This window comes from Onychomys torridus, chromosome 1 (assembly GCF_903995425.1).
Source record: "Onychomys torridus chromosome 1, mOncTor1.1, whole genome shotgun sequence".
NCBI classification, from domain to species: Eukaryota; Metazoa; Chordata; class Mammalia; order Rodentia; family Cricetidae; genus Onychomys; species Onychomys torridus.
In genome coordinates, this window is record NC_050443.1 from 11,310,528 (window position 1) to 11,325,656 (window position 15,129).

Here is a 15,129-nt window from a genome sequence, read left to right on the forward strand (position 1 = left end):
CCCAAAGAAAGCCTCAGGCTGTCAATTGAAGAGAGAAGAAACCATACCTCTGGGGGCTTTGATCTCCTCCTGTGAGGAAAGAGCAGGCTGCCTCTAAAACACGCTGTGTGCGTGGGGCACTGGGAGCTCCCACCAGTGATTGGCAGCTGCTGCTGTGCAACCTCCTAAGGCCAGGACTCCCTCTCTGGGCAAGTGTGTCAGAATGAGATGACTTCTTTGGTTCTGAAAGGTGGAAAGAGGCAGCCTGGTACCAGTGCCAGGAACCCTCTGCTTCCCACCCCAGGTCTCTCCCCACACTGGCATTCCAACCCATAGAGAAATAATGAGGTTAGGCTTCCTTCCTTTCCTTGGCCAGGCTCCACAGGCTGCTGGGCCATTGTGTGTGTGGCCTCGAGGTCATTCCCTGTCCGGCCCAAGCCCCTACCTCTGGCAGCTACTTCAGAAAAGGCATCTGGAGATGGGGCTGAAGGAGGTAGAGGTATCTTGGAGGTGATTTCCATCTCTCCTTCTGGGCTGGTGGAATCTGAGGCTTCCAAGGGCCACCTAGGCTTGGCGGCTTCGGTGTGGGGAACCACTGAGCTCTCTGGGCAGTGGCTTCAGCCTGAGAGGTGTGAGCCTACTCCTATCAGGGCTAAAATCGGGACAATGGCCTCTCTGTCTCTCCCTCTCTGTCGCTGTCTCTCTCTGCTTTGGTTTCTGTGTTTTGCTTTCTTGGTTTGTTTTGCCTTAGTTTAGACAGACCTCATTGTGTAGCCCAGGCTGGCCTGGAACCCATCTAAGTAGACCAGGCTAGCATTGAACTCACAGAGATCCTCTTGCCTCTGCCTTCCGGGTTCTGAGATTAAAGGCATGCGTCACTGTACCCAGCCCAACACAGAGTCTTCTGTCCCTCAGGCTGACTTGGATCTTGATATATAGCTGACAATGACCTTGAACTTCGGACCCTCCTGCCTTCACCTCCAGAGTGTGTGTCACTAGGTTTATAAGGTGCTGGGGATCGAACCCAGGGCTTCATGCATGGTAGGCAAGCTTTCCACCACCACAGTACATCTCCAGCACTCCTCCCCCCCCTTGTTTCTCTGATACAGTTCTTGCTGTGTAGCCCTGGCTGGCCTCAAACTTAGAGCAATTCCGCTGCCTCAGCATCTTCAGGGTTGGGCTTACCCCATCACATCTAGCTATGATGTGTGCATTTCAAAAATATATTTATTTATTTATTTTTAATCTATGTGCATCAGTATTTTGCCTGCATGGATGTCTGTGTGAGGGTGTCAGATCTTAGAGTTACAGGCCTTGTAGTTGCTGGACATTGAACCCGGGTCCTCTGGATGAGCAGCCAGTACTCTTAACCACTGAACCGTCTCTCCAGCCCCAATGTGTGTGTATTTTTCAGTAAACATTTAGGAGCTTTGGGAAATGGAGCCCGTTTCAAACGGAAGCTTGTAGGGTAGAGTCAGAATCTTCATCAAGATCACAGGTCCTAGAAGCTGTTGGGAGTAAAATTGTGTTTCCAGGAGCTCACAGTAATTCAGGGTTGTTGCTGTTTTGGAAGGCAGAGTGGCTGGTTTTCATGACAAGTCCATTGAGTACTACACAAAATGAGGCAGACCTACATATATGGGAAGATGCAAGGCAGAAACACATATTATTATTGTTGTTTTCTCCCCCTCTACTGGGGATGGAACCCAGGGACTCATCCTGGGCAAGGTGCTCTACCACTGAGTCACACCCCAGCCCCTCACTGGGGGATTCTAGGCAGGTGCTCTACCACTGAGTCACACCCCAGCCCCTCACTGGGGGATTCTAGGCAGGGGCTCTACCACTGAGTCACACCCCAGCCCCTCACTGGGGGATTCTAGGCAGGGCTCTACCACTGAGCCACACCCCAGCCCCTCACTGGGGGATTCTAGACAGGGCTCTACCACTGAGCCACACCTCAGCCCCTCACTGGGGGACTCTAGGCAGGGGCTCCACCACTGAGTCACACCCCAGCCCCTCACTGGGGGGGTTCTAGGCAGGGGATCTACCACTAGGAGCTATACTCTGAGCCTTAGACAAATGTGTTTGCCTGTGGCTAAAGGTAAATACCTTCTTCCAGGTCATGAACGTCATTTGACAGTACTCGGGGAGGGTTTCTTTTTGTACATGTATAGCTTCTTCGGTCTTAGGAGGTAAGTGCTATGATGGTGCCTATTTTATGGATACAAAGAGCCTATTTCCCCAGCAGAGCTGAGTTTCAAGGTTTATATGTTTATTCCATTGCCCTGCACTGCCTCAGGAGGGACTGGAAACATTGACCTGCACCCCTGCCAGGAGTTGGGGGAACTACAAAAGCTGGTGCAAGGTTTATCATACTTCCAGCCCTGGGTTTCCATTGTGAGACAGAATTGACAGCAACCACGCATAAGGGATGTTACAGGAGCCGGTGAGGTAAAAGCACACCCTGTTCAGGTGGCACAAAAAAGCCAGAATCCCAGAACTTGGGAGATTGAGGTGGCAGGGTCAAAAGTCCTATACCATCGTGGTCTATATGGTAAGAACCTGCCTCAAGAAAAACAAATGAAATGGTGGGCTGTGTTGGCTGTGTGACTCAGTGGTAGAGCCCCTGCCTAGAACCCCCCAGTGAAGGGCTGGGGTGTGGCTCAGTGGTAGAGCCCCTGCCTAGAACCCCCCAGTGAAGGGCTGGGGTGTGGCTCAGGGGTAAAGACCTTGTCTAGTCTTCACAAGGTCTGAGGTTCATTCCTCAATAATGAAAAATAAAACTAATCCTATTATTCTCATTATTATTCTTTTGCAGGTTTGGAATCCAGAGCTAAGTGCCCTTCACCACAAAACCTGTCTCATGGTGACTGTCATTTATTTCGTGGACTGTGAATGAAGGACACTGTACTGGTTTGAGATGGCGCCTAGAGATGCCCAGAGGGATGTGTGACTTGGTCATGGGGACACCCGAGCCTCCTTGTACCAGGGATACAGAATCTAGCTTGACCTAGAAACTTTAGAGGTCTCCCTGTCCCTCTCTCCTTTCCTCCCTCTCCCGCTCCTGCTGGCCTAATTAGGCATCCACCCCTCACACAATGCCCGGTCCACCCAGCCTCAGCTGGCATCCCTGGTTGCCCAGGCTTTCGGGGTCCTGGTAATTGGCTGTGCTTCTGACCCTCTTGACTGTAGGTGAAAGGCAGAATTTTCAACACAGCATAGCAGAGGCTGCCAGCTTCCCACCTGACCAGCGATGAGATGACATCATTTGGAGGCATCAACACACCCAAGGGAAAGACTACACTTCCCAGAGACCCTTGCAACCAAGAAGCCTACAGCCATTTGGGCCCTTGAGATGACTGAGAAACGGAAGTCCTAAGCTAAGTAAGATGAAGCAGGAAAGTAGAAAGTTCTGTCGCTGAGGACTGTGTCGGGATTCCACTCAGCAGTGTGCTTCTGAGAATTTTTAAAATACGTGAGACAAATAATTCTATATCCATGTAACCAACTCCTAAAATATCAGCCCTCTTTTTTTTTTTTTAATCACTCTATCCTTTTTTTTTTGAATTTTGAGATATGGTCTCGTTGCATAGACTAGCCTGTTCCCTGAACTCCTGATCCTCCTGCCTCCAGCTCTGCTGGCATTACGAGCATGCACCACCATGATCATTGTGTTCTTGATGTGGCTGAAGTCTAGAAGGTACAGGATAGCCGCTTGAGAAATACTGTTCTCTGAGGGAAGCAGGCCTGTCTTAGGGCAAGGGTGAGGGCAGGAGTTACCCAGCGAAGAGGGTCTTCCCCTACTCCACACTTTTTGACTTTTTGTACCCAGAGAAGTCTGGTCCTTGTCCCTCCTGGGGAGCAGGACACCCCTCCATGTGACCTGCAGACTGTGCAAAAGCACCAGGCCCTGCCCTGGAACAGAGGGCGCATGGGCCAAATATCCCTAGGTGCACATGCTCCCATCTTGGGCATGCTCGGGGGTGGGAACCAAAGCAAGGGGCGGTAGCTGCACTTGACCCGGCTAGTGGCGGTGGAAGGAGAGGCGGACAACCATGTGCGATCATCCGGACGTTTATGGACTGGGCAGCTCTCCCACAGCTCGGCGCTAAATCTAGATGGAGACAGGATGGCGGGACTGCGGCCTGCATCCGTGCTGCAGGCGAGCGGTCCTGGGCTCAGGGGTGGATGCGGGAAGATGCTGCCAGAGCGCGTTCCTCCCCAGGTCTCTGCGGCCTGCGCTGTGGCGGCTGCGGCGGCGGCGGTGGCTACTCCAGGGCTGTGATGAAGGACCGGGGCGGGGACAAGGAGGTTGTCAGTCAGCAGGAGGACCCTCCCACTGCCCCGCCCACCGCGCCTCCCGCGGACCCCACCGGTCCCGCTCAGCCTGGGCCATGGTCTGGGGTCTGGTGGTGCAGGAAGGTAGACAGGTCCTCCAGCTGGACTGTGACAAAGGAGGCTGCAAAGGAATTCCCGGGTTCGGGATGAGCCTGAGCGAACCCAGACAGCCACTGGTCCTGGCTCAGGAACTTGATGTCTGAGTGTCTAGTCTGCTGCAACCGGCAAGACCACAGACTGTTATTCTCCATCTGGGAGTACCTGTCCAGAGCACCTGCCCTAGGGGCACGGACTTGGAGATCTCTGGGAATTCCTAGTATGATGGAGGAGACATGACCTTTGCGAGAGCTGGCTGGCAGCTCCGAGTCTGATGGAAGAGACAATGTCCCTGTCTCTGATGGAGGAGGCATGGTCTCTGACTCTGGGAACTCCCAGTCTGATGGAGGAGACATGGTCCCTGACTCTGGGAGCTCCCAGTCTGATGGAGGAGACACAGTCCCTAACTCTGATGGAGAAAATATGGCCTTTGATTCTGGGAACTCCCAGTCTGATGGAGGAGACATGGTCCCTGACTCTGGGAGTCCCAGGTCTGATGGAGGAGACATCTTTGAGTCTGATAAAAGAGGTTCTCTACTGTGGGAGCCCCCAGCCCGATGTGGGAGAGGTCGTTCCCAACAGAGAACCCTGTCTGATGGAGGAGACACACCTAGCAGCCTGCATCCTAGTGCACGTCATACATTTCAGGTTGGGGGAGCTGTAGTGTCTGAAGATGGAAACTTCTTGCCCTCACGCCAAGTCTCATGGGGGAGGAAAATACCTACATTCACCCCAACTCCCCAGTGTGGTGGAAGAGGCTGGATCCCCATGGCTTAGTTTTCCACTCACCTGAGGAGAAAAGATGCCCACCCTCACACGACACCCCTATTCCAACTGGTGTATACCTTATTTGAACAAGGAGGCCTCGGGTCTGTAGGAGGCCCCTCTACCCATCGTTTGAGAGGAAAAGCAAGGACCACATGGGGACACTCAGGTCAGACAGGAGAGGCACATGCCTGTGTCCCTCAGGCTTGTGAGGGAGGAGGAGGCCACCTTTGGGACCGCGTCTCCACCCCTCCCCCCATGCCGCTCACTCACGGGCCACCTGTAGCTCCACCTCCAATGTGTCGGTCTTGCCCTGCAGTGTGACGGTCTTGAGAGTGTAGCGTCCGGCATCCGTGAGGTTCAGCTTTTGCACCAGCAGCGAGCAATTGGCGAAGCCCACCTCCCGGCCCGTGTGCGCTGGGCCAGCGATCCAGTTCCCCGACGGCAGCTGGCTGAGCAGTCGGTTGGGCTCTGAGGCCGGTCCACGGTACCAGGCATAGACTAGCAGGTCCTTGGGGTAGCCCTGGACGGTCAGGGTCACGTCCTGGCCCTCCGTTGGTTTAGTTGGAACAGGTACAATCATCATGGCCACAACTGCGGCTGGAGAGAGAACCACCACCACTATCAGCCAGGTCTGCCCTGGGAGTAGAGTGGGGTCCTCCCCCTCCTTTGGCCAGCTCCTCCAGGGACAGTGCTCCCCATGAGGTGCTGTGAGACAGAGGATGGAGGTGACTTCCTGGGTGATCACGTAGACTTTCTTTCTCAGTGGTGCTTGGCAGGGGCACGTCTCCCCTATCTAGAGTTCAGCCTTGGGCGATGCTGCAGGTTGTCCCTCCTATGAAATTGGGAGACCCTAGAGAGTCTGGCCATGTCTCCTCCATCAGAGTGGAAGCTTCTAAACTCTAGGGGCCATGCCTCCCCTATCGGGTTAGAAATCCTAGAAAATGTGGCTGTGTCTCCCCCATCGGATGTCTGGGACTTCTATTCCCACAGCGTGTTATTTTCTGTGAGAGCAGCAGACCCAAGAATATGGGGATGCAACTCCTCCATCAGATCGGAAGACTCTAGAGGGGGAGCTGAGCATCCTGTACTACATTAAAAATTCTCACAAGGTGTGATGTATCTCCTCCATCAGATCGGGAAATTCTAGATTGTTTTTTTCAGGCAAGTTCAGGATTCTAGAGTCTAGGAAGATGATTCCATTGGTTTAAGAATCCCTCCAAGGTGGGAGCCTCTGTCTCCTCCATCAGACTAAGACATTGTGGGTTATTAGACTGGAACATTCTAATCAAGTTAGAGACCCCCAGAGTTGGGAATAACCATCTCAGAATTGCATCAGAAAATTTCCATAGAAAGTGGGGGGGCTCATACTCCCCCACCAGATTGGGAGTATTCCCAAAGTGGGACCTGTGTCTCCCCCATCAGACTAGGAAGTTTAAAGTAAAGTAGTATCATATCTCCTAATGACCTGGAAATTCTTCCCGGCTGTGCCTCCTCCCTTTGACTAGGGGTTTTTATGTCTCCTCCATCACTGCCTGGGAGCCCAAAGAAGGTGAGGCATTCTCTTCTCTTTGGCAGCTCCCTTGCTTCCCTGATCCCTCTGAGACCAGAGAAAGACCATGCCTCCTCCATCAGATCAGCTTGTTTCCCCGGGTGGGGTAATAGCCATCTCTCTGTCCTCCCTCTCTCTCCCAGCACCTGCCATAGGATTTCTGGCAGTTTGGGAGGAAGCAATCTTGGGGATGTTGCATCAGGTACACCCGCACATACCTGCAGGCCTTGGACACCCCCCACGTTGGCCCCGAGGTCATCTGGTCCACCCTGTCTCCAGCCAAGGCCCCTCACAGGTAAGACAGGAGGCACACTTACCTTTGGGGCGGCCATCTTTGCTCTGCGTGAAAGAGAGGTCCATCCCCACCCTTTGCATGAGACCCAGCCTGTTAGTGGAGGAAGAAGGGAGGGAGGAGGGACAGGACAATTCCCAGTGTCCCCAAGGGACAATGGACACTTGAGAAGAAACCCAGGTAGAATTATTAATGCTTTTTTTTTTTTTTTTTTGAGACAAGGTCTCATGTAGCCCAGACTGACTTCAAATGAGGGTCTCTAACTCCTGATCCTCCTGCCTCTCAAACACTGTGGGTACAGATGAATACCTGCATATCTCAAACACTGTGGGTACAGATGAACACCTGCATATCTGCTGTGGAATGAGGACTTGATGTTCAAAGTCACCATCCTTGAGGCATGAGCAGTGTTCCGTGGGGTCCCTCAATGCCCAGCCCCAGCACCTCCCACACACATAGAACAGAGGCGTGAAGACCGTGCCTCTGGTTGGGTTCCTTCATTAGCCAACAGCTACCCATGGCTTCCCAGCTGTGGTGCATGCGTGAGTGTGCGGTTCAGGTCTGTGTGTCTTGGGTTGGGCAGGACTCTCAGCGCCAGTGCCTTTTCTACCAACTGGGGTAATTACATGGAAGGGCATGGACCCTGGTGTTCCACTCTGCGCCCTCCCTCCCCCAAGAAGGAGACACGGGACTCACTTATCACCCAGTCTAACCTCAAGGCAGAGGATATGAGTCGCCGTTTGTTTTCTACCTGACAGGCTTTGCCTGCCTCGTTTTGCACCTAGACAAGAGAGGGGCAATCTGATATGTTTGCCACCTTGTCACAACCGGCCAATGAATCCAGTGCTGGGAATCCAGTTATCTTCTGGGAAAATGGTGACCCAGCAGAGGCCTGCCAGGCCTCTATAGAGAGCAGCTGGTCATCAGGCTGGGGCTGACTCACCAGACAGCTTGACCACCACAGAGGCAGAGCCGGACAGCAGGGTCTTGGAGTTCTTAGCAATACACGTGTATGTGCCCTCCTGGGCCACAGTCATGCTGCTGATGTTTAGGTGATCCTGACCATTCTTCAAGGCTTTCCCGTTGAAGGCCCACACGTACTCGGGCTCAGGGCAGGATCGGGACACACACCACAGGGTAAGGGAGGTGTTGAAGTCCACTTTAATGGTGCAGCCCGTCCGGGTGGTGGAATCTTGGAGGATAGCCACACGTTCAGGGCCAACTGTAGGGCAGGAGGGAGAGACACAGGACAGACAGGGGTGGGCTGGGAGGGGACAGAGGCATGCAACCTGGGTCTTCTTGTCTACCAGATTGGGTCCCTGGGGCTGGCGGGGCTGAGTACAGGGAGAAAGAACTGGAGACTGTCCTGATCACATCTTGATCTCTAACCCACTCTGTGATCTTGAGACTCACTTCCCCTCCTCCCCCAAGAACTCAAAACTCAGGGTTTTTTTTTTCATTTGTGAAAAGGAATGTGTGGATCCGGGCAGTGGCTTTTAATCCCAGTACTCAGGAGGCAGAGGCAGGTGAATCTCTGAGTTCAAGGCCAGCCTGGGCTACAGTGAGTTCCAGGACAGCCTGGGCTACACGGAGAGACCCTGTCTCAGAACAAAACAATCTATGTTCTATGTTTCAGGTTTCTCAGGTCCTAGAAATCTGTGTGTCTAAGATTCTAGAGCAGTGGTTCTCAACCTTCCTAAGGCTGCGATACTTTAACACAGATCCTCATGTTGTGGTGACCCCCAACATAAAATTATTTTCTTTGCTACTTCATAACTGTAATTTTGCTACTGTTATGAATCGTAATGAAGATCTGTGTTTCCTGATGGTCTTAGGCAGCCCCTGTGAAAGGGTTGTTGGACCCTAATGGGGTTGTGACCCACAAATTGAGAACCACTGATCTAGACTCTCCGGCGCTATAAATTGGTTCTAGGATACTGTTTCAGCTGGTGGTGTCATCTACATCGACCTGACATTATCAGCCATAATCTGTACTTCATGAAGTAACCGGTCAGGTGTATTTTAAGAGGGACCCTTGCTTCTTCCCCAGCCTGCTTGCTGTGTGACTGTGGACTCCTCCGCTTGGCCTCAGTCTCCCCATTTCTGAGATGCGATACCGGGTGCCTCGGAAGACTCACAGTAGACAGTCAGGTTCAGGGGCTCGCTGCGGCTGACGCTGACCGGGTTCCAGACCTCGCACTGGTAGGCGCCCGCCTCCTCCCTGCGGATGCCATGACGGGTCAGCATCCTGCCATCGGGGGACAGGCCCAGGCGGACAGCAACAGGCAGAGCGTCACCGTTGAAGAACCAGCGGACCTCAGCTGGGCTGGGGCTGCTGCACACGAGGCGAAGGGTGTCCCTGCGCTCCACCAGCGCAGTGTCGTTGGCCATGACCGTGGGAGGTGCCAGGATCTCTATTGGGGGAGCGAGAGACAGAGGGCGAGGGGAGGGCACCTCCTGTCCCCGGGGCAAGAAGCAGCGCCGGGCTGTGCTTCTGTACCCCAGCCATAGTGACAAAGAGTGGCTTTAGAAGACAGATATCATCCTGGAAGCCAGAATGGAGAAGGTGAGCAATTCAGTGTTATTTTAGGCACCCCCCCCCCAACACACACCCTGTTTAAAGAGGCTGGAAAGATGGCTCAGTGGGCAAAAGATCCCTGGGTCCCACATGGTGGGAGGAAAGAACTGACTCTCCAAAGTTGTCCTCTTACCGCCACATGTATTGAGTGTGTGTGTGTGTGTGTGTGTGTGTGTGTGTGTGTGTGTGTGTGTAGATATATATTTTGCTTCTGTTCATCAAAGGAGGGGTGAGGAAGAGGGTGGGAAGTCCCAGATGTGTTGCAAGGGTTGGCTCACCATAGACCTGCACGTGTCCGTAGCCCACCTCCGTCTGAAACTGCCTGTTAAGGGTCTGTATGATATAGGTGCCTGTGTGTCCAGGCAGGGCACCATGGATAGCAAGGCTGCCATCGGGGCGCACAGCTTCCCGCCCTGTGTGGGCCGGTCCAGGGGTCTCGTCACCAGTGCTGACGATGTAACTGGCCACCAGGAAGGTCAGGCTGAGCGTGGGCCCTGCATACCAATTGTAGGCAAGCAGTTCCCCAGAAAGCCCATGGACCACCAGCGTGACATTGTCCCCCTCTGCAGGTTGGGCAGGCTCAGGGGTGATGGAGATCTCAGCCCCGGTGTTCAGCATCCACACTGAGAAAGAACAGAAGGGGCAGGTTGGATTGGGTAGGATTGGCTTGTCACCTCATTTGACAGGAGTTGACTGGGTTGGAGGTGACATCCCCAGTGTCAACAAGGTCAGATACAAGCAAGATTTGTGCCTCCCATGCCCACACCTCCCCCTGGGATAGAACCCAGGGCCCCATCCATGTTCCTCACTGGGGGATTCTAGGCAGGTGTTCTACCTCTGAGCCACACCCCAGCCCCTCACTGGGGGATTCTAGGCAGGGGCTCTACCGCTGAGCCACACCCCAGCCCCTCACTGGGGATTCTAGGCAGGGGCTCTACCACTGAGCCACACCCCAGCCCCTCGCTGGGGGATTCTAGGCAAATATCCTGCTACGGACCCCAGCTCCCACCTGTAGCCCTCTGCCCTCAACATCTCAGTCACCTAATTTTGAGCAGGGAGTGGAGTCTGAACTTTCCTATGTGATGGAGAAGGCTTGTCTGGAAGTCCTGATCTTCCCACCTCAGTCTCCTCAGTGCTGGGATTCAGGGATGTACCAACAGGCCAGGCTCTGAACACCCGAGCATTCATGGAGTCTATCTGCAAAGCTCTATGGAGCGGCCTCTTTCTGCACATACCTCCATTTTCTCAAGGTTGGTGATATGAAGGAGAATTCTACACCCTATGCCCTCCAGCCTGGCATCTTGCACCCAGCAAGTGCATGGCCAGTGCTCTGCAGAGTGAAATGGGACAAGGGGGCTCCCCATGAGAGGCCCTGGGGTGAGCCTCGAACAGGCCCCTGGGCTCATGTAGTCAGCTGCATCTGTGACCTTGTGCTAATGTCAGGGGCTGCCCAAGTGTTTTACTGAGCCTGGGGTACTTCCTCTGTGTGCACAAGGGCCTCCCCAGAGACAGCCGAGATCTGTGGGATCCCTGCCTCCCTTTCTCTCTCCTTCTTCTTTTCTATAGTCTGTCCTCCATCACCCAGGTGTCCCATGCCATCCTCGACATATAGCAGAGGATGGCCTTGAACTTCTGATCTCTCTGCCTTCACCTCCTGAGTGCTGGGTGTCTGGGCACTTATCACCACACCCAGTTTATGCTGTGCTGGGTATCAAACCCAGTGCTCCCCCCCCAGCCACACCCCCAGCCTCCTCCACCCCTTTTCTGCAAACAGACAAGTCCCAACCAGTAGGGCTGGTCCTTGCTGCTTCCTTCTTTTCTGTACTTGGCTTGCTCACATGGTGGCCCTGATGTTTCTCACATGACACACACTTGCAGGCCTGGCCTGGTTTCCAGTCCCTTCCTGGTTGGGAGAAAGTGGTTGGTAGTGACAGGTTCTGGGCTTAGGGCAAATGTCACTATGTGTTGTGAGACCCTGGCCAGAAAGTCACCTCTTCGAGGCCTGGTTTTCCTCTCTAGGAAGTCAGGCCACGAGTGAACATCCCTCTCAAGATGGATGCTAACAGGTGGAAAAGATCTGAAGTAGGTAAACAGTAGATGTTAATTGGTCTTCCTTCTAAGGACATTAGATAGAATGATCCTGTCAGCTAGGCCCATTTACAGCTGAGTAAACTGAGGCTGAGGGTAGAGAAGCAAAAACCAGGCATGGTGGTCACACTCAGGAAGCTGAGGCATGAGGACTGTCTCAAGTTTGAGGCTAGCCTGGGCTATATAGTGAGAAGACCTTGTCTCAACAACAACAACCAAAAGACCTCACGTGTCCTGGGCCTGGTGACACACACTTTTAATCTCAGCACCAAGGAGGCAGAGGAAGGTAGACCTCTGAGGGTCCAAAGCCAGCCTGGTCTACACAGCAAGTTCCAGGTTAGCCAGGGCAACAGTGAGACCCTGTCTCAAAAACAAAAGACAACATAAGGGTGCTGGGGGTACAGTTCAGTTTGTAGAGTGTTTGTTTAGCAAGCAGAGAGCCCTGGGTTCAATCCCCAGCACATAAACCTGGCATGAAGGCACATACCTGTAATCCCAACACTAGGGAGATGGAAGCAGAAGGACTGGAAGTTCAAGGTCATCCTCAACTACAAAGTAAGTTTAAGGCCAACCTGGGCTATAGGAGACCTTACCTCAAAAGCACCTAAACCAAGCCCAACCAAGGGGAGTTTGGAATCCCTGCCACTAGCCAACTTGCTTTGCTCAGGCTGTGGGACCCTCTAAAGTCCCCCTACTGACATCTCTCAGTGGCAGTCTCTAGCCTGCCCTGCAGGCCTCCCCTCAAGAGCAAACTGCCCCAGAGGGAAGCAAAGTTGCATGCTGGACATCTGGCTCACACCTTCCCTCCCCCCAGCAGGGGTTCCTCTCTCTGTCTTTAGCCCTTGGAGGTGCAAGCTGAGGATCTAGGGAGTGGGGGACCCTTCTCGCTCACCACTGAGGAAGAGCCAGCTGCACCAGGCCAGTGGCATCTTTCACCCCAGGTTGATGTCGGAGATGGTTGGTGGTGACGGCGTTCCAGTCTCAGAGGCCCTTCCTGGTTGAGGCTTGGCTCGGTCTGCCACTGGACCTGGGATCGGTCGGCAATTTGGAAGCGGGGCGGATCACCGGAATTTGGAGGGATCGAGTCACAGAAGATCTGGGGCCCTGTTTGGGCACTGGGATGGGTGTGGCAAGCACCGGCCAAGGGCCATGACCTGGCCAGGCCTCCTGGGGCAGCTGCCTAATCCACTTTGTGCCAAAGGCCCAGATTTGGTACCGAAGAGGAGAACCAGGTCACCAGCCGAGAGGGAGGGGAGGCACACAAGAAGATTCTGGGGCAGTTCTTGACCACCATGCCTATGGCCTCACTGATGCCCAGTGGGGTCAGCGAGGGGCACAGGACAGAGACTTCTGCTCCTCCAGCCTCAAGACTCCAGGGAGTGGACAGTGTCACCACAATGGATGGCACAACTCTGTGGGGTGGGAGTCTTTAAGACTCTCCTTTGCTTGGGAGGTAGAGGCAGGAGAAATTCCTGAGTTCAAAGTCATTCTCAGCTGTAGTGATGAAGAGACCAGCATGGGCTACAGTGAGACCCTGTCCTAAAAAAAAAAATCAAGAGGGAAAAAAGACTTGTTTGTTTGTTTGAAACAGGGTTCCATGTAGCTCAGGCTAGATTTGAATTTATTATGTAGCCAAGGATGGCCTTGATGGCCTGATCTTCCCACTTCTACCTGCTGAGTGTTGGCATTCTAGGTGTTCGCCACCAAGCATGGTTGCTGTGGGCTGGGAGTGGAACCCAGGGCCACGTGGATACCTGGCGAGGGCTTTACTCTCAAGCTCCGACCCTCCTTTGCTTTTCTCTCTTCTCACTCCGTGTCTCCTTCCTTCCCCTTTGGTTTTATTATTATTATGGAAGGCAGGTGGCACGTGCCATCACATTCACGGGGACCAGAGGACAACTTCTGTCCCTATCATGTGGTTACCGGGAATCAATCTCAGGTTGTCAGACTTGGCTGCAAGTGCCTTTACCCACCTAGCCTCCTTGCTGGTATTTCTTCCCTTTTGTTTGTTTGTTTGTTGTTTTGTTTTGTTTTCCAGACAGAGTTTCTCTGAGTATCCCTGGCTGTCCTGGAACTCACTCTGTAGACCAAGGCTAGACTTGATTCAGAGACCCACCTGCCTCTGCCTCCTGAGTGCTGGGATTAAAGGCGCGTGCCACCTCCACCCCAGGCTTTATTTCTTAATTATATGACGTGTTGTGTGTGTCTCTGTGTGGCTCTCTGCACGTGAGTGCAGTTGCCCGTGAAGGTGAAGGGCAGAGAGAGGCATGGGAGTCGCTGGAGTTACCCGTTGTGAGGCTTCCAATGTGGGTGCTGGGAACTGAACTGGGGTCCTCTGCAAGAGCAGTCTGCCCACTTAACAGCTGAGTCCCTCTTTCTTTTATGGCACAAGATCTCACTGTATGGTTCAGGACGGTCCAGAGCTCATTCAGTAGCTCAGACAAGCTTTAAACACATGAGCCCCCTGCTTTAGGCCCCTGAGGGCTGGGATTACAGATGTAAACCACCACATCTGGCTCTAATTCTACTTTCTTGTCTTTTTCCTTTCCTTCCTTCCTTCCTTCCTTCCTTCCTTCCTTCCTTCCTTCCTTCCTTCCTTTCTTTTCTTTTGTTGCTGTTGTTTTTGATTTTTCGAGACAGGGTTTCTCTGTGTAGCCTTGGCTATCCTGTCCTGGAACACCACTCTGTAGATCAGGCTGGCCTTGAACTCATAGAAATCTGACTGCCTCTGCATCCCGAGTACTGGGATTAAAGTTGTGGGCCACTATGCCCAGCTTATTTTCTTGTCTTTATCACATTTTATTTATTTATTGTTGAGGGGAGGGTGTGAGATGCTCCTGATAACTTGTAGAAGGAGTCAGTTCTCTCCCTCCATCCTGTGGGCTCCAGGAACTGAACTCAGGCCATCCATCAGGCTAGGTGGCAAGTGTCCTTATCACTGAGCCATCTCCTCAGACTTTTTGCTTTTCTCCTCTCTCTCTCTCTCTCTCTCCCTCTCTCTCTCTCTCTCTCTCTCTCTTTTCCTTTGGTTTTTCAGAACATGGTTTCTCTGTGTAGCTTTGGAGCCTGTCCTGGATCTTGCTCTGTAGAGCAGGCTGGCCTAGAACTCACAGAGATCCGCATGCCTCTGCCTCCCAAGTGCTGGGATTAAAGGCTTTCTCTCTTTTTTTTAAATTAAAATTCTACCGTAGGTGCATAGGTCTTTTGTCTACATGTATGTCTGTACAGTGCCCGTGGAGGCCAGAAGAGGGCAGCAGATGCCCTGTAACAGGAGTTAGAAATAAGCCAGTTGCCTTGTGGGTGCTGAGAATTGAACCCAGGTCCTGTGGAAAAACAGCCTGTGCTCCTAACCAGTGAGCCATAGCTCCAGCCCATCATTTGCATAACATTTGCAAAACAACGATCTAGAGGTGACTAGAGACACACACAGACTGAGCATGT

General features: G+C 53.1%; 1 protein-coding gene across 1 annotated transcript; it reads right to left on the reverse strand.

The window, feature by feature from the left end:
• Nucleotides 1–4,037: 4,037 nt before the first annotated feature.
• Ceacam16 (CEA cell adhesion molecule 16, tectorial membrane component) lies at nt 4,038–12,770 on the reverse strand. The gene is made up of 6 exons (XM_036183042.1): nt 12,581–12,770; nt 9,879–10,223; nt 9,161–9,436; nt 7,966–8,244; nt 5,452–5,778; nt 4,038–4,258 (listed from the first exon to the last, which is right to left on the reverse strand). The coding sequence occupies exons 1-6, from the start codon at nt 12,615–12,617 to the stop codon at nt 4,248–4,250; spliced, it is 1,275 nt and encodes a 424-aa protein (XP_036038935.1). The 5' UTR covers nt 12,618–12,770; the 3' UTR covers nt 4,038–4,247.
• Nucleotides 12,771–15,129: the final 2,359 nt, after the last annotated feature.

Coding starts and splice junctions, on each gene's coding strand:
- Ceacam16 (XM_036183042.1), bottom strand. CDS start 12,617: ATGCCACTGGCCTGGTGCAGCTGGCTCTTCCTCAGTG. Junction 8,245..9,160: donor CCTGAACCTGACTGTCTACT/GTGAGTCTTCCG, acceptor CCTGCCCTACAG/TTGGCCCTGAACGTGTGGCT. Junction 5,779..7,965: donor TGTGGTGGTCAAGCTGTCTG/GTGAGTCAGCCC, acceptor TTCTCTCTCCAG/CCGCAGTTGTGGCCATGATG.